The 23,044-nt window shown below is 39.9% G+C and overlaps 1 protein-coding gene across 1 annotated transcript in view; it reads left to right on the top strand.

Moving 5' to 3' along the window:
• Nucleotides 1-23,044, top strand: part of KIAA0232 (KIAA0232 ortholog) — a 67,346-nt gene that overhangs the window by 12,519 nt on the left and 31,783 nt on the right. The window contains exons 2-3 of the mRNA XM_071556844.1: nt 6,149-6,652; nt 20,783-20,920. Coding sequence (XP_071412945.1) covers nt 6,422-6,652; nt 20,783-20,920 — 369 coding nt within the window. The 5' untranslated portion in view covers nt 6,149-6,421. The remainder of the gene's footprint in view (nt 1-6,148; nt 6,653-20,782; nt 20,921-23,044) is intronic.

Below are 23,044 nucleotides of genomic sequence, written 5' to 3' on the forward strand. Positions count from 1 at the left end.
ACTTTCTTCAATATGTAATCCAGTAAGATTTTTTTTTTCCTACTGAGACTGTAGATCCCAGTGGAGTGAATTTAAGCCTTCAGACAATTTGCTTCCTTTTAAAGTTACCTTTTATGATCTCCAAGACATCTGTGGACCTTTAGTTTACCTGAAAGGACAATTGTAAGAGATAAAGTTTTTACTCTCTTATTTCAATATTTTCTATTACTTTAAAAATTGATACTAGGTATATATTTTAAGAAAACTTGAAGGCTTGTTAAAACATTAAATATTTTTTTCCTTTCTTTTTTTTTTTTTTTTTCATTTCCAAAAGTGTTTGTTTAGGACTTTGCTGTGTGGATATACAATTTTCAGAGGCCTCTTGGTGCTGATAAAGTACAGATGAGGCTACCTTAGATTAATTCTGTGGGTTTTGTGGTTTGGTTTTGGTTACTGTTTTCCAAGATTGAAAATAGTTGGAAAAAAAAAACTAAAAAGAACTTAAATTCCTTAAAGTATTTTTTTTTTCATATATATGAAAGGGAATATAGAGGAAAAAAGCTGTTCAAGGTCTGGAAATGTCTTCCTTGGCGTAATCTTTTAGGGAGTATTTCTGGTGATAGTCTGATAAGGACTGTTACATACCATAGCACTTTCTTGGTGTGTTTGTATCAAGCTTCATTGAAGAGTGATTTACTTGGCTCCTTTTTTTGCTGCACTCTTTGGTACTCATTGTAATTTTTTGCTGCCATGCTCCGTTCTGCAGACACAACTGTCACAAGAAGCTGCTTGTGTTGCTCTCATTATTGTAGTACCAAGACATTTAAAAAAAAATCTATGTATTTTTTATGACAAGACTTATATTTCATTTCATTTAGGAAGAAAATTAGGATTATTTAGTCTTCATAAAAGGTTGTTTACCATGCAGGAACAACTCTGTTGTAGAGAACAAACCTGGCGTGTTCCAGCTTCAGTCTCTGTACCACTGATCATCATTCCTGTTGCTTGCTGTGGGTTATTCAAAATTGCTGCTTTACTGAAGCTGAATCCCAGGAGACTAAAGCTTTGCTGCTGTCTTCTGCTGTCTGCTGTAGATCAAAAGAATATTTAGTGACTATCACACTGAATAGAATTTTGAGAAATACAGCTATTATAAGATAATCTGAGTTGGAAAATCCGAGTGTTTACACAGTCTTGTATTCCCGTTCCTTTACAAGACACTTCATAAATTGCCTCTTGTGCCTCTAGTGGTTGAGCTGTTGACAGTTTATCTACTGTGACCTTGTTAAGGTCAATGATTAGTATTGCAGAAACTGAAGGTTACTTAAAATGAAAAAATGTACTAGGAAGTGGAGTAAGTAGAAATTATTTTGAAATAATAATACGCTTTTTACTTTCTGTTTGTAAATAAAAAGTAGTTTTCACAAACTTTTGATAGAGATGTGTAAATTTTTATTTGGTAATTCTCATGGTAAGGCATGTCTGCCTATTGTATTTTATAGCTGGAAATGAAGAATTCTTTCTTGTTTAGTAGTTAAAATAACTAGACTTAGCACTAATTATTTAGGCTGTAATGTGCTCCTCAGATTAGCCCTGGCCATTGTGAGGGATGGAGAAAGTTATTTTTAGTAAGACAGTGAAAAAGATTTAAAAGGGATAATAACTTATTTGTCAGAAAATGTTATCTCTAAAATCAAGCTTCACATCTATCAGCAGGAATGCTTGCTCTTTGAGTGACTTGTGTTAATTTGATATGAAAAGTCTCTCTCTAGTACTGGGATGGAAAAATACTCAGTTTGTATGAAATTTTGGTACCTCTAAAACATCATGAAAATGTTTATGACTTTCTGTAAACAAAATACTTGCAAGTTGTAGGGTGAGATTTTTCAAATATTATTTAAGAAATTTGTTTATATTTCCAGTTTTCATATAATGTATATATCTTGTAACTTAATGTCGAAATAGGTAATTGAATGATGTGCAGAAATGATATTCAAAAACATTGGACTGTAGTATTTGAATGTTATAAAAATTTTGTTGTCTGATTTCTTAGTTCCCTTGCTATCTCTTCCCTCTCCTCCCGTTCTAATAAAAGCAAGAGGCGCTTTAACTCAAGTCAGTCAGATTTTGTTAGCTTAGATTTCAACAACTGAATTCCTCAGATGAATAAATGTTAAGATGGAAAAGAGAGGCCACATTATCATTCATTCAGGGAAAAGCAGAAGCATAAACTCCATCCTGACAAGGTGCCAAGGAGCTAAACAGTGTGTCAGGTTTGACTGAAGTGATCCAGTATACAGAAGCTTTGCAATATTGTAGAATCAGAATGAAATCCCTAAAGATCATCAGCCCTCACTTCTGTGGGCAGGGACAGCTTTCACTAGGTAAGGTTGCTCAAAGTCCTGCCCAGCCTGACCTTGAATACTTGAAATGGATCATCCACAACTTCTCTGGACAAGTTGTTCAGGTGTCTCACCACCCTCATTGTAAGAAGTGTCTTCCTTATGTCCAATCTAAATCTACCAGTTTTCAGTTTAAAATGCTGTCACTGCAGGCTCTTTTGAAAAGTCTGCCCTGATTTTTCTTACAAGTTCCCTCAGGACCTGTGGATGCATCTCATCAGGCCCCATGGACTTGTGCACCTTTAGGTTCCTTAGGTGGTCTGAGACCTGACCTTTTCATCCTCCCCATGCCCACCTTTGTGTTGTTTGACTGGGGTGGTATGTCTGGAGCACTTGCCAGTGAAGAGCAAGACAAAAATGTCATTGAGTACCTCAGCCTTCTCAACGTCCTGGGTAACCAGGTCTCCCATTTCCTTCCAGAGAAGGCCCCTTTTATCACTGATGTACCTGCAGAAACTTTTCTTGTTGCGCTTGATGTCCCTGGCCAGATTTGGTTCTGTCAGGGCTTTAGCTTTCCTAACCTGATTCCTGGCCTCTTGGGCAGTTTCTCTGTGTCCCTCCCAGGCTACCTGGCCTTGCTTCCACCCTCTGCAGGCTTCTTTTTTCTGGTTGTGTTTGTCCAGGAACATCCTGTTCATCTGCACAGGTGCCTGGTGTTTCTGCCTGACTTCCTTTGGTAGGCATGCATTGCTCCTGAACTTGCAGGAGCTGATCCTTGAATATTAATGAGTTTTCTTGGGCCCCTCTTCCCTCTAGGGATTCTACCAAGGGGATCCCTGAAGAGACCAAATTCTGCTCTCCTTAAGTCCAGAGTCATGAGCTTGCTGTCCTCCCTCCTTGCTGCCCTCAGGATCTTGAACTCCACTGTTTCATGGTCACTGCAGCTCAGGTTGCCCTTAAGCTTCATGTTCCCCACCAGCCTCTGCATTTTGGTGAGAGCAAGACCCCGCATAGCACCTCTCCTTGTTGGCTCCTCTATAGCTTGGAAAAGGAAGTTATCAATACATTCCAGGGACCTCCTGATCCTGGATTGCTTTTGCCCTGCTGTGCTGTCCCTCAGCAGATACTGGGGTGGTTTAAGTGCCCCATGAGGACCAGCAGGGCTTGTGAGCATGAGCCTGTTCATAGCTGTCTATAGAGAGCCTCATCAGCTTGGTCTTCTGGTTGGACAGCCTGTAGCAGACCCCCAGTATGATGCTACCTGTCCCTGCCTTCCTTTTAATCCTGACCCATAACCTCAGCTGGCTCCTGCTTCATTCCCAGACAGAGCTCCGTGCGCTCCATCACCAACAAAAGGTAACATCCCCTCCTTGTCTCCCCTGCCTGTCCTTCCTAAAGACCCTGTGTCCTTCCGTTCCAACACTCCAGTCACAGGGGTTGTCCCACCACATCTTGGTGATGCCGGTAGGGTGACAGCTGTGCAGGCACGTGCACATCTCTAACATCTCTTTTTTATTGCCTGTGCTACTCATGTTTCCATGGAGGCCTCGAAGCCGGGCCCCCAGTGTCGCTGACTTACTGGCCGGAGTGGCAGGAATCCCTTTGTGCTGCTCTTCAGGTGCTTTCCTGCTGACCTACGATCCCTCTGCAGGCTCTGAGCATCTCTCGTGGCTCTGGCATCAAACTGGGAGCAGTGGGATTGTGTGGAGGCTCCCCTTCCCCAGCAGCTTCAGTGGAAAGTCCTGTTCACCAGCTTGGCGAGCCTGTGACTGAGGGTGCTCTTCCCTTTCTCTGATGGATGAATCCCATCGGCCCCCAGTGGACCAGGGAGACCCAATCAGTCCCCAGGTGAATTTGCTGAATTAGAACAAGCTAGTTTCTCATTCAGTCACTTTCTCACTTGTTTTTTTAGTTGGATTTTCTTCCCTGCCCACCCTTTCATAATTCCCTTTACCAGTCGAAGTTTCTGGCAGGAAGTTGTTGATTTCTTGAACATTAAGGTAGTTCTGCTTGATATCTCAAAAAAGACAGATCAAGTGTGTCAGTTTTCGTGTATCTGTGAAACACAGGACTTGGGAGGCCAACTGGGACTGTGCCATTGACTTAGGGAGAGTGTTCATTGCGTGGTGTGGAGAGCCAGCAGGACGAAATAGATCTTTGGAATGCTGTTCCTCAACAATTAAGATAATATGGACTTCTTAAGAGTTTGGGCTTGTGGGTCTTGGGTTTGGAGCACTTGGGTCACAGTATTAGGCTTTTCTCATGCTTTCTGTGCTTTAATTATGGGATGAAGCAGGAACCTCCAGGACCTTGCAGGATGTTTCTGTTGCTGTTATTTGTGCTTACTTACGAGATTGTGACTAATGCAGACATGTTGCTGACAAAGATTGAATACTCTTGCATTATCTGCTTTCTCAGAATGCACACTGCCACCAGAGAAGTAAGGTCACTTCAGCAGAGGGTAGCGTTTTGTGAACTCTGTAGCAACTGATCATAGTGCATTTCTTTTTGGTGATACTGCAATTAACTCAGGAAAGATCTGGAATATACAGTTGTACCTGAGTGGTGGTACAAAGACAGCTCCTAAATACTGACATCTTTTGTTGGGTTGACATGTATCAATTTGCAATGTTTGCAGTCCACGTGAAATGCTGTCCAGTGTATACTTTATATAGTTATATTAGGTGATGTCTACTGTGGCTGTGCAGTAGTTTTGAAACAAAACAGTAGATTTTGCTTAGATAGTCTAGTCTTTCTTCTTCTTTTTGGAGAAGGGCTATTTCCTGCTAGGATTTGAGCTTTGTTTTCTCCTGCTACGAGAAGCTGGAGAGGAGAGAGAAGGGCTACACAAATGCCAGATTGCCGTGTGGTTGATGTGCAGACCAATCCAGAAATGCCTTTTTTGGGTTGTTGTCTTCTGTGTCAGAGAGCAGAATGTGCTGACGTGTGTGGTGCTTGCACCTTCTGCCCCTTACTTGTCCAGATTGATTTGGGACTGTGGGTGGTGTAAGTCTCAGGATAGTTTGTCTATTTTAGGATATGGTTTAGAGTGTAAGCTCTCAGGTAAGACAGGTGTATGCTTTGTGTAATGAGGGTTAAATATTAATTCTGGCATGGATGAATTGTGTTCTGTTCAAATGTTTTAAAGTTATTTCAGGGATTTATATTTTTATAAGGACAGATTTTGGATGGTAAAATGTTTTGCTGCCCTAAAGCAAGGCAAATAATCAAACCTAAAAAAAACCCAAAAAACAAACCACCAAAAAACCGGAACCTGAAGGTACTTAGTGGTAGGATTTATGAAACTCCTGGCCAGATGAATTTCATACACTCAATTTTTTATAAGCAAGACACTTTTTTCTATTCCAGAAGTGGGAATCACTGCAAACCAGTAGGATTATATTGTCTTCTTATATTGTCTTATATTGTCTTCTAGTGGTGACAAATATGCAGTCAGCGTTTACTCAAACTAACATAGGTTGGGGTTTTTTTAATCAAAGTGGGGTTTTCAGCTGATAGTTAAAGTCATAAAACCTCAACTGTCCTATAAAGGTAGATCAAACATACATTTCAATCAACAGATTAGTTGAGAAGTCTTTGATAAAAGAGTATCATTTCCTGCATTAGAAAGTACCTTTTCTAAAAGTCACTTTTCAACTTCAAATAATTCTGTCACTCTTCAAATTGACACTGAATAGATGCATTATATATTTGGAGTAAGCAGTATGTGAATGACTGCTTTCTACTTGGGGTGTTTTTTTCACTGTTTAATATTATTCATGTATGGATATGTATTATCACAACTTATCATTTTTTCCTCTTTATAGGTCCTGCTGGGGACTTGCATCTGGCCTCAATGTGAAATTAAGGTAGAAAAACACATCTACATATGTGTTTGCTATTAGGATTTAGTTTATTCACTGGTCATGCCTGAAGAGTGATGTTCGTCTCTAGACGGCTAACTGCCAGGAAATATAAATGATTGTCCTAGAAGTCAAGCCTCTCTCCTATTTACTGGAGTGAAAATCACCTCCAGATCCCGACGGAAAATCAACTGCAGAAAATGCTTCACGTTATAAGGATGCCAACCACCTAGATTCATGCGCCCTATCTGTACAGTTGTTGTGGATGGTTTGCCATCTGAAAGCTCCTCAAGCTCTTATCCAGGCCCTGTATCTGTTTCTGAAATGTCTCTGCTACATGCTTTGGGTCCAGTGCAGACCTGGCTGGGACAAGAGCTAGAGAAGTGTGGCATTGATGCCATGATTTATACTCGGTATGTCCTCAGTCTTCTGCTGCATGATAGCTATGACTACGACCTGCAGGAACAGGTATTTACATATTTTAGATGTTGTCCAGTGAAAGTGAGTTTTTGTATCAGTTATGTTCTGTGTATTATACCTGGGTATGCCTCATAGGGAAGGGTGGTTGTCTTTGAGTGTGTGGGTGGAAGGGGGATGTAAAACCACACGGGACTCACGTTTGATGGGTGAGTGGAGATTAATGTAGTTAGGTTGTTGTGTGAGCAATTACATTAAACAAAGTTTTCGCATTGCTGGAATTGATATGAGAATTATTAACACTGGAGTGTTCTGTATCATGAAGGAAGACCATCACTATTTGTGATTATAAGCTTAATTTAATATTGTAACATTACAGTCTTGTAGTGTGTGTCAAACTGCTCTGCTCCACCATAGTTTGTAGACCCCCCAGCACTTCTCATGGATTTCCTCTTCTGCTATTTTCTGCAAAGAATTAAAAAGAAACCAAATTTTTTTTAGTATTCAAGTATTTAAAATACATTTTTGTGCATACATTATTCATCTCTTCTAAATGATGTTAATGCTGATAAAAGGCGTGCAGGAGAGTTGTGGAACAGTGAGTTGCTGCACGTGGCTGTAATTCAGACAGGGCAGGGAGGAAAAGTGAAGCTGTGCATCAGATTGGCCCAGCTCATAATGCTTCCCTCTGCATTTATTGCTGTGGATTTTATAGGACCCTAAAACATACTCTTCAGTCCTGATTTCACCTCTTTTTTATTTTTATTTTTTTAAATGTATTTTAATTTCTCTGTGTCATGAACCTGTATCAAAGTAATTTTAATAGTGGAGTTCTCTGGGTGCAGGACTCAATGAAATTACGGTGTTTTTAAGAAGGGGTGATGGTGCTGTTCTCATAGACTTTGTCTTAGAAGGGGACTGTGATGACAGCAGGAAGGAAGGAGTGCAAATACCTGTTATTTGGTGGCTTAATTCTTAGTTCTTTTTTGTTGCTGTTGTTTGGGTTATACCTCACACATTGCTACCTGACTGCTTCAGAACTTCCATTGCCTTCTAGTTTATCTTTACAAAAACCCAGCAAAAGCATGGCAGAGTATTCTGAAATGGATATAAATATAAATGAAGCAGCAAAAAGTTCATGGCAGTTGCTGCCAGTTTTTGAACTCTTAGCAACCATTAGTGTGCATAAAAGCTTTCATGCTTCCATTCTGCAAACCAGAAAACTTCGTGTAGAAGTTTCTTTTGTTCAAAAGTTTATCTGGCAGCAGTGGATGTCACCAGAAACAACCCCATGATTAATAGTAGTAATATTTTTTTAAAAACAGCATAAGCACTTTAGAAAGTACCTTAACATGGAGATCTTGGTCAGACAAGAATGGCTGTATTTTAGAAGGTCACAGAAAAAGGTTACAAAACCTGCTTGGAAGGAGTGTGGGGGATGAGGACAGAAGAAAAAGAAACCAATTAAAACCACATGAGAACTTCAGGAGCTTTACAGATAGCCCTGTGGCCTTGGGGAAAATGAAGATGTGTTTCTTTTCAGTCCATTTAGACCACAGTCACAACTGGGAAGTCACTACTGTTATAATTTCAAATTACTGAAGTGCCAAAATTAGTTTCCTTTTTATCAGGCTTTGTGAGAAGCAGCATAACTGTATTATGAAAACCTCATTCAGTTTATTTCTCTTTGATACCTTAACTGGATCCTTTGTGGGTTTGATAACAGAGCTTTAAGGAATGTGTCTGTTCTTTTTCCAAGCTGATTTTCTGAACCTAATGAGCCAAAGGGAGAAGAATAGCACGTGCTGACAGGGTAGCCAAGACCTGTGTTGCTGAGTGGGTGCTGTGGTGCCATGCACAGGATGTCCTCTGAACGACATCGAGCTTTGAACCTGAGAGTTTCTTCTCCCTCTCCTCCAGTCTGATCCTGTTTATAACATACTTGTACTGCATTTGTTTGTTCGACTTCAAATAACCATTTTCTAAGTTTTGAGACCTAACACCAGTTTAGTGTTGGGATGATACTCTGCAGTGACTGGATGCATCTGTTGTGAAACATGCTGCTCCCTAATTACTTTCTCAAATGTAATAGTCTTTAAAGCCTGCAAATACAAATTTCTTATGTGGAAAATCCTGGAAATCCTAAAACCCACATACTTGTTCTGATGCTTATTTTATATTTATTTTTAAATTATTTTACTTATTGCCTGCTGGTTCTTTGTCTCACCTACCATTTTAAAATGACTTCTGGTTTAGTTAAGTCATTCTGAAACAAGAAAATCTGTATTCTAATACATGTTTAAGTATAAGCAATTTCAATGCAATTTTGATGATGACTACAATTTTAGGACAAAGGGGAAAAACAAATGCTTGTGTTGTGTACAAATAGAAATCAGGGAGGAGAGCAGCAATTAAATATCCAAAAGAGAAATAATTTAGGAGTAAAGTATTTAGAGTTGCTGAGCTCCTTTAACTCAAATTAATTCCCATCGAAGAGTTGGTTCTTGGCCTCTTGGTTTTTTTTTCCTTGCATACAATTTCTTTAATTCTTGAGAAAGATGACAAATTTCTGGGAAAGAACTGTTTTCAGTAGTGAGCTCATTGCAATGATTTCTCTCCAGCTTAGAGAACAGCTACAAAGAGTCACCCTCTTCTCATGGAGTCACTTGGAGAAGACAAGGGGCACTGGGTACAGGTTGCACTGGGTGCAGTTTCATATTTTTTTTGTTTCTCTTGTGTTTTTTTATAGTGAGAGCAATTGTTCACTGGAACAGCCTCCTCAGGAGTGTGATAGAGTCCCCATTGCTGGAGGGTTTGGAGGTGCAGCAGGACAGGGTGCTGGATAGGCTTGTCTGGTGTTTCCCTTGAAAGGGTAGACCAGTTGATCTTCTGAGGTCCCTTCCAGCCTGGGCTGTCTTATGATTCAATGAATCTTTGCTTTTAGAGCTCTATTTTTTTCCTTTTTTCCTCAAAATACAGCAGTGACTTCTCTTGAGCAGGTTAGAAGGAATATGTGCTCTCACAAGGGGATTGCAGATACAAACAATCCATTGCAATTTGCTTTCTTTGGGGGTACAAGTCATGAAGAGGGCAGATTTAGGAAGTCTTATGGATACAGAATCACAGACTACTCTGAGCTGGAAAGGACCCACAAGGATCATCAAATCCAACTATTAAGTCAATGTCCCATACATGGGATTGAACCCATGACCTTGGCATTATTACAACCAAGTTTTAACCAACTGAGCTAATCTCAGGGTCCTGTCATCTTCATTAGAAATGTTAAAAACTGAGGTTGAGATGGTCATTATGATCTTTCCAGCTCAGAATGTTGATGACATCATTAGCACTGTTTTAGTTGCTTCAGGGAACCTCCTTCAGTGCTTTCTTTATAGTGTTCTGGTGTCATCAACTGCAGCAGGGAAATGGAACTCTGAACTCCTGGACTGAGGTTCTGTCAGGTAAGTACAAAAAGATTTAATGTAAAAAATAAGTGAAAAAGCCATTCCCAACCTTAGTAGGCATAACCTGCTATTTAAGGTATCAGTTGTTGCATTATCAGTCACCTCTGTTTACATTTAAAATACGAATTTCAAAAGAATATGGTCATTTCTGAGAATAAGAAGGGTGTTTCCTTCTGGTTTGTTAGTAATATTTAATATGTGGGTTTTGGTCTTGATTCTGTTGCAGACATCTGTGGCTCCCTCTAATATTTTCTGTCTCTGTACAGTGAGATCGTTTGATGTGTGGACAGAAGATAAGGTTAAGGAGGGAGGGGAAGGATTGTATTGGTTTTTCTTTCCTTTTTTTTTTTCTTTTTGTATGTGTGCGAGTCTGGGAGGTTTTTGGAGTCTTTTTTTTTGTTGTTTGTGTTTTGTTTGGTTTTATTAGTAATATTAATTCTATGCCTTTCCCAGTTAGAATGATCTGTGTTGGGAATCATTGCAGTATCACTATCACAAAATGTTAGATCAGTAAGTCGTGAATTTCCAGAGAGTTTTTGCAAGTATAGAAAACACAGTTGAAAGTAAAACCCTAATACACTGGAACCAAATTTTACTGGAATGCTTGCAGTTTGTATTCTGACTCATTGACTTTAACTGAAATATTTATTAAAATATTGGGAAAATTTAGAAGCAAGTGTGTTTTGCCCAGCTGTGTCTCAAAGGACTAGAGAGCTTCCAGCAGAGGAAACTTGTTTACGGTAAACTGCACTATGGTACCAAGATTTTCAGGACTGCTGTAGTTGTACATATATTATACATACCTATTAAGAATTACTGTAACATCCTATAAATATACAAACTTTTAATGTTTGTTATCGTCAAAACCAGCTAGTTTTGAATTTGCTCATTGTTTTGCTTTGTTTCTAAATACTCAAGTACTCAAGGTACCTTAGTTATCATTGGCATCTAGAGCACGATTCTTATTCCAGCCAGACTTACTCCTTTTGGAAGTGAATCTAAAAGCTTAACATGTAAAAGTTTTTAAGCAGTCCTTCCTTCTTAGTATGCACTGTTTTTTCTGTTCTTTTTTATTTCCCTCTCCCCTCCTTTTTATTGGCAGCAATGATATTGCTGGTGGGAGGGTTTAAGAGGGTGGAAGGAGGAGGCTCTTTGGGATTTTTTTCCGCAGCGTTGGCAGATGGAGTAGAGAATACAAAGACTGTGAATTACGTTTGCACATTTTCCTTGACTCCTGTGATATGATACAGTTCATAGAAATACTTTGGGGTTTGTCATATCAGAAGACAAGTAAGGACTTCAGTTGAAGTTTTGCCCTTTTCTTCCTATAAATAAAGGTGGTGCTTGCTTACAAGCTTTTTACACATATTTTTGATGTCTACAGGGCTGAAATTGCTAAAGGGAATCTGTTGATCTGTTGGACCATGTTATATAACATATGTATTATTTAGGTGTGTTTGTGGGGTCATTTTGTTTTGGTGTTTTTGTTGTTTCCTTTTTTTTTTGGTGTTTTTTTGTTTGTTTGGTTTGGGTTTTTTTTTAAGATTTGAGGCCTATCAATGGTTTCTGTTCAAAATGCTTGGAAACCACTGTGTCTGTTAAGTATATATGCTTTTATTGTTTGCATTTTATTACTGAATTTTCTTTCTTTAGAATAAAGGATAAATTAAGGAGAAAATCATTAAATTACTGACAGATTTTTAGCTTTTGGGGACCAACAGAATTACTGTTGGTGAAGATCTGAACATTGTGAGACAGCCTTTTGACTTCAGACTGGATTAATTTTTAATCAGAATACCTTGAGTGTTGTGTTCAGTTCTGGGCCCCTCAGTTCAGAAAGGATATTGAGATGCTGGAGCGGGTTCAGAGAAGAGCAACAAGGCTGGAGAAGGGACTGGAGCACAAGTCCTATGGGGAGAGGCTGAGGGAGCTGGGGTTGTTTAGCCTGGAGAAGAGGAGGCTCAGAGGTGACCTCATCACTGTCTACAACTACCTGAAGGGAAGTTCTAGCCAGGTGGGGGTTGGTCTCTTCTCCCAGGCACTCAGCAATAGGACAAGGGAGCACGGGCTCAAGCTCTGCCAGGGGAAATTTAAGATGAAGATCAGAAAAAAAATTCTTTCCAGAGAGAGTAATCAGGCATTGGAATGGGCTGCCCAGAGAGGTGGTGGATTCACCATCCCTGGAGGTTTTTCAACTGAGATTGGCCGTGGCACTGAGTGCCATGATCTGGTAAAGGGACTGGAGTTGGACCAAGGGTTGGACTTGATGATGTTGGAGGTCTTTTCCAACCCAATCGATTCTGTGATTCTATGATTCTTAGTTTCCCAAACTGGTCTGTGATACAGTAAATATTACATGAAGATAGTATAATCTGTGGGAAGCAGAAGGCGTTGCCTTAAAATATATTTTGTGTGAAACAATGAATGTTATTTGTACAGTATTAAAATCCATGTTGTATCTTTCATATACTATTTGTAGGCCTAACTGGTTTTGAATATAACAGATTTGTGTTTTAGACCTGTCAGCTTGTCCCTGTAGACTGCTCTCCCTTTTGAAGGGACAGAGCCTTCATTTAAAAAACCCCCACAAATGCAACAGCTGGAGACTCCATGAAATCAAGACTTTGTTTGTAAGCCTTTGGTCCTGCAGCAGGAAGGTCTAAAAGTGTTTACTATGCATACTTTCCTTATCAAGTGACTTCTGTTGCTTTTCATCTACTTGCAACTAATTTTTCAAAGTTCACGTATTTTTTTCTGACCCTCAAGAGTAAAAATCTTAAATTTTTTTTTTAAAAAACCAGTATTTTTTAAACTCAGAATTAAGTAGCTGTTGTGCTGTAAACCAGGTTTCTCTGTGATCAGGATGAGATTTGTGCTTTTGATTTTTAAGTTTTTAAGAGGGAGGCTTTTATTCTGGAAGACTAATTATTTGTAGACTGATGGAAAGTAGTTCCATTCAGGTAACCTTTTACATAGAGGCATAAAAAGTCTTCCGAATGACAACTCACTTCTGCTGACTCTCTGCTCAGAGCTTTTATTGTTGCTTTCTCATCATTAGCAATTACATATTTATAGTCCAAAATGTGGTTTTCTTTCTTATATTAGGAGAGTAACAGAGCAGAGGAAGAGACACCTCTGCCCATGCATGTTGTGTTGTAGGACTTTACCCTGTGGTTTTATCTCCGTAAATGCTTTTGGCCTGACCCTCTGAACAGGGATGGGGATGTCATTACTTTGCTCTGCATTTGTCTGGCATGTGCTGGTGACACGAGACACTTTGGTGACCACTCCTGTGGGGCACGTGGAGCTTCCCAGATCCCGTCAAATGTGGGAGGTTTTTTCTCCTGCCATCCCATATTAACCCAGTAGAGGGACCTGATGTCTGGATTTAAGTGCTAGTAAAAGATATTAATTTTTCACGTGTGTATTTTTGCAAGAAGAGGATGTGGTTTTATGGATGTGTTTTGAAGTGAAAATCTCATCCATAACCTAAAGATAGGAGGAGAAATGAGGATTTGTTGCTCTGTGCTGCCTCTATTAAATGTTAATCTGGCTGGTATGCCTGTTTAAGAAAAAGTGACAGTGCTGCATCTCTAGTATAGTTTCACCTGTTCTTATATCATCCTGAATAAATAGCTTTGAGTCATTCAAACACAATTGTTCTTAATGCATTACAATATGCAGAGTGGGTTCAGTTGCAGCAGGGAAGTGCAGTGTGGCTGCTGCACACATGTGTCAGTAAATGCCAAAGTTCACCAGCAACACAGAGAAATAAATTTCTTGAATGCAAAACGTTCTCAGTTTAGTTTGTTACTGTTTTTTGATCATTACCCAAACTAACCATGTAAAATTCAAGTTGTGGAAATTTGTATGTGAAGGAAAGAATAGCTAGGTGGGAAGGGGAACTGTGAGACCAAGACTTCTGCCTGCACGTTTTTATATGATTAATTTAAAATGTTTGGATTACTCAAATGTGTATGTTTTCAGTACTGGGAATAAACCCCCTCTTTTTCTCTTACATAAACATGTAAACTGAAGAAAGGACCGATTTGCCATATTTAGGGGATGGTACCATATCCTGAAATTATTTTACCCTTAAGGTTTACTTATTAATACAAAAGTTAAACTGTTTTCTAAAAGCTCAGGTAACTAAGTTCAAAAATTATGGAGGAAAACTTAGCTGTAGTCCCGCACTCATCCCTTTCCAGGATGGGGCAATATAGCTGGGGACTATATAACTAAAACTTTGGGAAGAAATTTTTTTGTGTGCAGTATTAATTTTGTAAGAAGAACTGGGCAGATGTGTATTCCTCTTCAGTGAGGCAGTGCAGGGGCTTTTCTGTAAAAGCACGTGCCTCAGGAAACTTATTTAATTTTTAGTTGGCATTTGATTTGCTAATGATGCAGTAACTGATCTGTTCTGTATTTCTCTGGTGATAGGTCAAGAACAGGTCTGGAGTGTCATGGACTGTGCATTTGTGTTCTTTATCCCGTTTCAGGGGTGGGAATTGCAGTGGCAGGGGCTAGAGCTCAGCAGGAGGCTCCCAGGGCATTGTATTTGCTCAAACTGTGCAGGTTTCAGAGTAGTGAACTTCAGTTTCAACTTATGTGTTAGTGCAGAAGAAACGCATTTCTTCTCAAGGACTGTGGTTATCTGAGAAACTTTGTTTCCAACTCTCTTCTGCGCTCATATTGGTGTGAGTGTTCGTGTTGAACTGCTGCTTCCTTTTTTGCTGTTAAGCAGTGACTACCAATGCCTTCTCACAAGGGCTTACATAATGCAAAGCAGAGATACAAGCTCAAGGGCCAGGCTGGCGAGGCCTCCCAGCAGTCAGGGTTTATTTGCAGCCGTCTCTGTGCTGGTACAATTGTACTGATTGGGATTCTGGGGCTTGCTGAGAACCCCCTTAGTGTTTGTGGTGTACAGACCAGTGTGTGGCCCATTCACTTGCCACATTTCTCGAAGCATAGATGTACACTACAGATATTCTTTGAAATCAGGTGATTACGGTGATGCTTGACACAGAACTTTGTTTCTAAATCCAAGAGAGCACCCATAAATGCTATGAAATAACTTCTCCAGTTGTAACATGTCGCTTTCAGACACCTTGACTCTGTGGTGGCAGTTTCTGTGGAGTTCTTGACTTTCTTTTCTGCCATGTAGGTCAGAGTTGTAAGTAAAATCACGTCTTTATAGCTGTAGCTATAGCCTTGCTAAATTTTCTTCTAAAGGCAGCCTGCTCAACAAACATAAGATTTCAACAGATGCAGCATTTGCATGTTCTCTCATTCTTGGGAGTGGGTGTGACAAATTTGTTCTGCTTAGTTTTAGCCTAGAGTTACTTCCAGTTAGTGAATATCATATAGACTGCCCTTTCAAGTTGGTAGGATTATAAGCAAGAGTTTATAAATGACGGAAACTCAAATTACAGGGTTTTATACTTAGGTTGATTAATTTGGATGGGTAGAGTTCTTCCCTGCTTGCCATCAGTCCCAGATACCCTGATGACCTTGAGGTCACAGCACTGGGTGATGTGGTCTGTTCTGTTACAGTCCAGCTGCACAGGATTGTAAAGTTCTGGTTGCAGCAGCTGGGAAAGAGGTGGCTGAGTGGCTAAATGGTTCCCTGGCTTTTCACTGAATGTCTAAGATGGATTCTTTTCCTGGTAATACCTGGATTTGGAGTAATTATATAACATTAAAGAATGTTTTCCACAGTCCTCTCTGTTCTGTGATAACATGATTTTTGTCATGGAGAGAGCTTGTGCTGCTCACTGAAGAATCTGCTCGTTGTCTGCTGAACTTCTTGTTGCATTTCCTTTAGGGAATATAAGCTGAGTTCTTGTGTTTTCTTCCAAAGGGTCTTGGCTATGTATTATCTCTTTGTCACAGTTTGAGGCGGCCTGGAAGGAATGTTTAAGCTGATTCTGGCCTCTCATAGACCTTTCTCAGCAATTATAATGAGTTTAATTATGAAAAGGTGTCCATCCCTGTGGCTTTAAGCAATCTGTGAGAGTTTTTCCTGAATCTCATTTTAGCAGAAGCATTTTTTCAGGGGAGATCACTGAACATATTTTTATGTTCTACTTGTTGAATAATCTTAAAGGTGAAATACGCTTGTGGTCTGTTGGAGGTTTCCCCACATTCTCAGTTGTGACATCCTCCTGGGACTGGTGAAGACTTAGTCCATTTTTGATACAATTTGTCATGGAATCATTGTGTTGCCGTAAAAGTCTGTAAAAAAGACTCCGAGCCAAGTTTTGTAGGAGATAAGATAATGGGCAGGCACTTTAATGAGCAACCCCGCTCATCCAGGAATACATCGACGGGTGTGCCTCTGCAAGCTCTAAGTTCTATAGCTTTTATAATATAACTTATCCAATCACTGCTGTCCACATGTCCAGTTCCACTTCTGTCCCCTCCCAGTTCCCACCCCTGTTGAATTGGGACTGGGGTCATTGGGACCCTCTGTCTTCATCCACCTCCTCTTCTTCAGCACACGAAGGTTCTTTGGACGCTCTCCAGGGCTTCGGGTCACACTGCTCCATGTTTATGTTCTCTTCTGATATTCTTTAATCTGGTACCTTGAGAGAGAGACTAAATAGCTGGCAGATCTTAGCTGCCTGTTCTGGAACAGGGGTAGAGATAGAAGGATTTTATGCTACAAGCTGCTGAATATTAATTTTACAGCATTACATTTACTGTGTTCCTAAAATCTACAAAATATGAAAATTGAAAAATCAAAAAAACCCCTTCGGCATCAATTGAATGGTTTGGTTTGGACGGGATCATAAAGCTCATCTAGTTCCAACCCCCCACCCTGGACAGGGACACCTTCCACTAGACCAGGTTGCTCGAAGCCCCATCCAGTCTGATCTTCATCCCTTTCAGGGATGGGGAACTTTATGGCACAACCTTTCCAATGCCTCACAAACATCTGAGTAAAGAATTCTTTTCTAATATCTAAACCTATCCTCCTTCCCTTTAATGCCATTCCCTCTCATTCTATCACCACATGCCCTTATCAAAAGTCCATCTCCAGCTCTCGCTGTAGTCCCTAAAAGTACTAGAAGGTGCTGTAAGGTCTCCCTGGAGTGTTCTCTTCTCCAGGCTGAACAACCCCAACTCTCTCAGCCTGTCTCATAGGAGAGGTGCTCCAGCCCTCTTGTGGCCTCTCCTCTGGACTCACTTCTGTGGGTCCATGTCCTTTTTGTGTTGAGGGCCACAGAACTGGACACAGCACTCCAGGTGGGACCTTGTGAGAGTGGAGCAGAGGGGCAGAATCATCTCCCTTGAGCTGCTTTTGGTGCAGCCTGAGACCCACTTGGCTTTCTGTACTGTGAGAGCACGTTGCTGGCTCCTGTTGAGCTTCCCATCAACCAAACCCCCATCACTCCTCTTTCTTCAGGCTGCTCCAAATCTGTTCTCTGCCCAGCCTATACTTGTGCTTGGGATTGCCCAGACCCCGAGCAATGCCGTCTGCCACTGTTCTCCACTTGGACAGCAAGCCATTGACTGCAGCTTTGTGAGTGTGACTGTCCAGACAGTGCCTTATCCACTGCGTGGTCCATCTGTCAAATCCGTGTCTTCTTTCCAGTTTAGAGACAAGGCAGTTGTGTGGGACAGTGTCACAAGCTATGCACAAGGCCAGGTAGATGATGTCATTTGCTCCTCCCTTATCCATCAGTGCTGTAACTCTGTCATAGAAGGCCACCAAATTTGTCAGGCATGATCTGCCCTTGGCTGTCACCAATTGCCTCCTTATTTCCCATGTGCCTTAGTGCAGTTTCCAGAAAGGTCTGCTCCAGGATCTTGCCAGGCACAAGGGTGAGACTGGCTGGCCTGTAGTACACAGTGTCTTCCTTTTTCCCTTTTTCAGAAGCAAGAGGTTATGTTTCCCTCTCTAATGTTACCATTTATGTGAACTGGGAGCTTCATAATGATTTTACTTCAGTCTTATCGCAAGATAGCACATTATTTTCTTACAGACAGTAGGTATTTCTCTTTACAGCAAAGGAAAGCAGAATCACTACCAACTTGCTTTTCTTTTGCTTCTCCAGTTTCTGGATAGTGTGGAGAGAAGTGGTGGAATTGCTGCTTTTGCATAGTTCAATAGGGTCAACAAATTCCAAATGTCTTTCTAAAATTTGTGCCTGTATCTTAAATCAAGATTGAATTAAACACCAGATCCTTGGGTTTTTTTCAGTATCCAGAGGACACTGGCTTTCAGTTGATATTTACTTAATATTGGGTGGCCATCCCTTAAAAATGAAGGTAATGATAGTCTGGTTTAAGTGTTAGAATTTTGTAAGCCAACTTTTAGTCTTTCTTCTGTGTGTATGCACACTCTTTAAATCTGTAACTTTGGCGCAGCTTTGCTTTTGTGAAACCTTCAGTGACCCTTGAACAGAATTGTGAAAATTCAAAGTTGTGGTAGAGCTCTTGCATTAAAATGAGCATTATCTCATGATCCCTAGTTCTGTTAGGAAACAAGGCAAATGAAGGCATGTAGGAGGTGAAGAGAGCAGAATTCCTTAGTGATTCGTTCCATGTAGAGGAACTAGTTTACTTGCTTTCATGCATACAGAATGCTTGGTTGGACTGTTTCTTTCCTGTTTGTCATGGACTTAATACTTTCCAGTCTTAGGAGTTAAGCTGTTGATGGGCTCCTGACCACTGGAGACAAAGAGAGGGGAAAAAAGTTGAGAGGCTAATTTCAGCTATTTGAAACTACTGAATTGTCTTTCTCTCTTTTCCCCCTCCACTGTCCGTTTAGTCATCCTAAAAGCAGAGTTCCTCTCTGTCTCTCACAGGTACATAAACTCACTCTTTGGGGTGTATGACATAAATTTCTGTAAGCGTGAAGGTTCTTGCTTCTCTGCTGGCAGACAGCTGGTAAAGCTGCTCTGCAGAGAGGAGTTAAAACACACCAAAGCTTTGTTGGCACAGAGAAAACCAAGTAGTTTAATATACAGCATTTTGGAAATGCTTTCCTGCTGTGGATGTTGTCTTAATGAACTTTCAGGTTAAAACAAGAATAAATGAAGTTACTTGCACACATTTGCTGGTTTGCCTGGATTTTCATTTTGAGTAGGGTATTCCAAAAATATCCTTATTTTTTCATTTGCAGTTGTGCTCATTTGGATGAACAGGACAGACTTTGGGAGCGTGGTGAGGGTTGGGTGGTTCTCATCAGTTTCTTTGCTTGCACATGAATATTTGGAAGAGTTAAGAGTCCTCTTCACCCTTGTTGTTTATGTAGATAAACTACAATTTTGGAAAAGACTTAGAAATGTATTTTTTAAAAATGAAGTGTAGATGTCCTATTTTTTGATAATTTTGTTTTTCTCATTTTTTCTATTATTTCTTTCTGTTCATCCTTCTAATAACAGAACAGTGGCCTGTTCAAATTGCTCATTTTAAATGAATCACTGGCACCTTGCACAAGTATAAGGAAAACTAGAGTGACTGGTTGCTTTTTGTTTTTTCAGCACTAAATGCAAGTCACTAGTTTTGGTGCTCAAATAAGACTCTAAGAAGTAAATTCATCAAGTTGCTCTGCTCCTTCACTGAGGACTCTGTCACACAAAGTCACAAATGGCAGTCCTGCAGTGGCTGCTTCGGGAAAGGATTGGTTTCTCTCTGCTCCCTTTTCCCCCATCTTTTTCCTTGATTGCACAGAGACAATTAGTTTCAACTTGTTTTTTCAATTAGTTTCACTGACAACTTGTTTTTACTTTGTTTTGAAACCACGGGGAACTGGAAGTTCTTTTCACTGAGAGTGAGCCTTAGCCTGGATTCCTTTAGAGGCAGTAGCAGGTGTGTTGGAAGGGTTGGAACAGGTAGGCTGAAAGGCATCAGGTGTTTGCAGATCTCTCTGAAGAAGATGATTTAGATGAGCATCCATTATAAGATGTTAAATGATGATTTTCCTGGTAGCCAAAATACTTCTTTCATGAGATGAATACAGGAAATCATGTAAATATAAGTGAACAGAAGGTGAAGAATAAGCAAGTCTGATAATAAATTCTGTGAATCCTAAGAACCCATGTAAAATTGATGCTACATATCTTCAGATGATTGCATATAATACAATAGCATTCTGCTTTGATTTTATTGTTCTTCATTGTTCTTACATGTCTGAGAAGCCAGCCATAACTCCTCACCCACACCCCCCAGTGCTTGATTCTTTTCTGAAATAGTTCAGGGTTATTTTTTGACAGGCACTGGTTTCTCTGGCCATAACAATGTTCATTGTGAGACCAAGTTGAAGGTTCAGGATCTAACATTGTATTTTCTTCTTTTGGCTTGGTTAACTTTCTGTTAAGTTTGATCCTAACTCTGAACTACTTGCTTTTCATCGTTATTATTTCAGAGATCAGTGAAACTCTCTAACATACTTTGTGTAAATTACAGTAATCTATTCAGCCATAAGTTGGCCATAAAATTACCTTTATGAATGTGCTTTGGAACTGGAAAATATTGCAGTGAAGTGTGAGTAGCCTCCATGTCCTGTGAAAAGTACATGTGCTTTTCTGAATAATAAGTGCAAGTTTTATGTAATCAAATTAGTTTTTAATTGGGAAAAAAGTAGTTTTTAGCAGATAGAAAGGGGTTGGCTTTGTTTTGAACAGTATGTTATTTGTAGTCCTGGTCTGCTATAGTTCTGAGATATTAATGTATTTTAAATAATGTAATTTCTTTATTTTGATTTTAGGAGAATGACATCTTCCTGGGCTGGGAAAAGGGAGCTTACAAGAAATGGGGAAAGAGTAAGAAGAAGTGCTCTGATCTAACACTAGAGGAAATGAAAAAACAGGCTGCTGTCCAGTGTCTTCGCTCTGCTTCTGATGAAGTAAGTTTGGACCCTTTAATAGATTCTTAAGGCTTTATGTCTTTCTTTGTGTTATATATTTGTAGCTTGTTATGCTTATCTTTTGTGTCTTCTTGAAGTGCAAGTTCACCAAGAGCTCTCCAAGAATTCTTTATTTTTGTTTAGGAGATTGTGCAATCTGGATATGGCAGCCTGGTTTCACAAAAGATTCTGCACTATGTAGTGTCATGCTTTCCTTTCTGTAAGCCCTTGCCTATTCCTGTCAGGGACAGTTGCCATACACCAGTTTGTGTTGAAATTACCACAAAGCTTTGCATAAAGGTAATTCCTGCAATTCTAAATTGACTCGTGTTGTGTGTGAATGGAAAGGACTGGAACATGTGGGCAGAAATCCCTCCTGCTTTGTGTGTGCTGGGAGTGTAATCACAGACTATTCTGAGCTGGAAGGGACCCACAAGGATCATCGAGTCCAACTCTTAAGTCAATGGCCCATATGGGGAATTGAACCCATGACCTTGGCATTATTACAGCCAAGTTTTAACCAACTGAGCCAATCTCGGGGTCAAATCTGGAATTGCTGCGTGAAACATCTTGTATAGCAGCAAATGTTGACTTCCTGAGTTACAGGAGGGAGTGGAAGTGGAGCTGAAGGGCACTGACTGGAGAAGCTGAGGAGAGGTGAAGGAAAGTAGCAGAGGCAGCAGATACCATGTAGTCCAAGGAAAAGTGGACAAAGGAGTGTTGAAGGAAATGTTTAAAAAAGAAAGAATAATCTGTAGCACAGCTCAAAAAAGCTCTCCAGGGAGATTTTTCAGATGGGAAAAATGAGAATGTCTGTGTTTTAGTTTGGAGAACTGCAAGTATTCTGATCTGTCCCTACTCCACCTATGCAGCCTGGTTGCATTATTGCTCCATACGCCTTCCTAGTCACAGTTTGTGCTTGCACAAGCATTTGGGTGGTTATGTGGAGAACTGGATTGGCAAAGTGAATCAGTTTCCTGAGATTAACCTGGTTGGGGTGAAGGAAGTGTTAACCCAGAGAGGTTTCCAGGTCAGAGTTGTGACACAGAGACTTGTGCCAGCAAGGCTGTGGAAGGTATGTGGCCAGGAATAATGAAGGAAATGAGGATAATTTGGTTATTCCCACCTCCTTCAACAGTACTGGTATCATGTACTGTCTTACTGGTTGTGAAGCTACTTGAGTATTTGTTCAGTTGCTAAATTCCTAATTGACTAATTGGGACCTTTTTGAACTCCCATTTTCCCATTACTTGTTATCCTAACAAAGTGATGCAAGGTATAATTTGTTGGTAATTTGCTCTCCTCTCATAGTTAGAGAACACTGAGGTAAGCAGTCTGACTGCTCTAAAAGTTAATTTAAATATGAAGAAATAATTGCAAGAAGTAATGTCTTTCTTGAGGATATGACTATATTTGTGTACTCATTTCATGAACAACAAAAAGTAGGTCTCATACAGAGACCACAGGGATACTGGTGGTTGATTTTTAGCTTTAGAAATTACTGTGCATCTCCCCATAGCTGAAAATCAAGGAGCATCACTTAGAGCTAAATTTATATTATATGTAGAAATCTATTTGCAGAGAAAAAGGAAGGAGCTGAATTTATTGTAATCTAAAACAGGAGAAAAAGGGAAGAAACCATTCAACTTGACTTTTGAAAGAATAAAAAGATGTGTGATCTGAAAGGCTGAACAACGAACTTCCACCTTGGACTTTTGTCACCTTGTCAGATTTTAGTGTTCAACGTTAACCTGTAATCTGCAGCCTGTAGATTTGTGTTATTTCAGAGCCATTTTGACTTAATTGCATGTTCAGGCAATTAAGGTTGCATATTTGTTGTCATTTATGAACTTGTAGATCATAATTTTTTTAATGTATTTTCAAACACAGAATTGAACCTTTAACCCTATTAAAAAAAAGTTGTTACTTAAAGCTGTTCTGCAGGTAATTTAACACATGCATTTCATGTGAGAAATACAGATTTATTTTATTTTTTTCCCCTAGAGTTGGGGGAAAGTGTGATTTTGCTTTGATACTAGAGATACTTGAAGTAACTTGTAAGGTATCTTCTATTTTTGCTTTTCAAACACATTTCTCATGTTGTCATTTTTTGTATTTAAGTTT

Source organism: Pithys albifrons, chromosome 5, assembly GCF_047495875.1.
Source record: "Pithys albifrons albifrons isolate INPA30051 chromosome 5, PitAlb_v1, whole genome shotgun sequence".
In the NCBI taxonomy this organism is placed as follows: domain Eukaryota; kingdom Metazoa; phylum Chordata; class Aves; order Passeriformes; family Thamnophilidae; genus Pithys; species Pithys albifrons.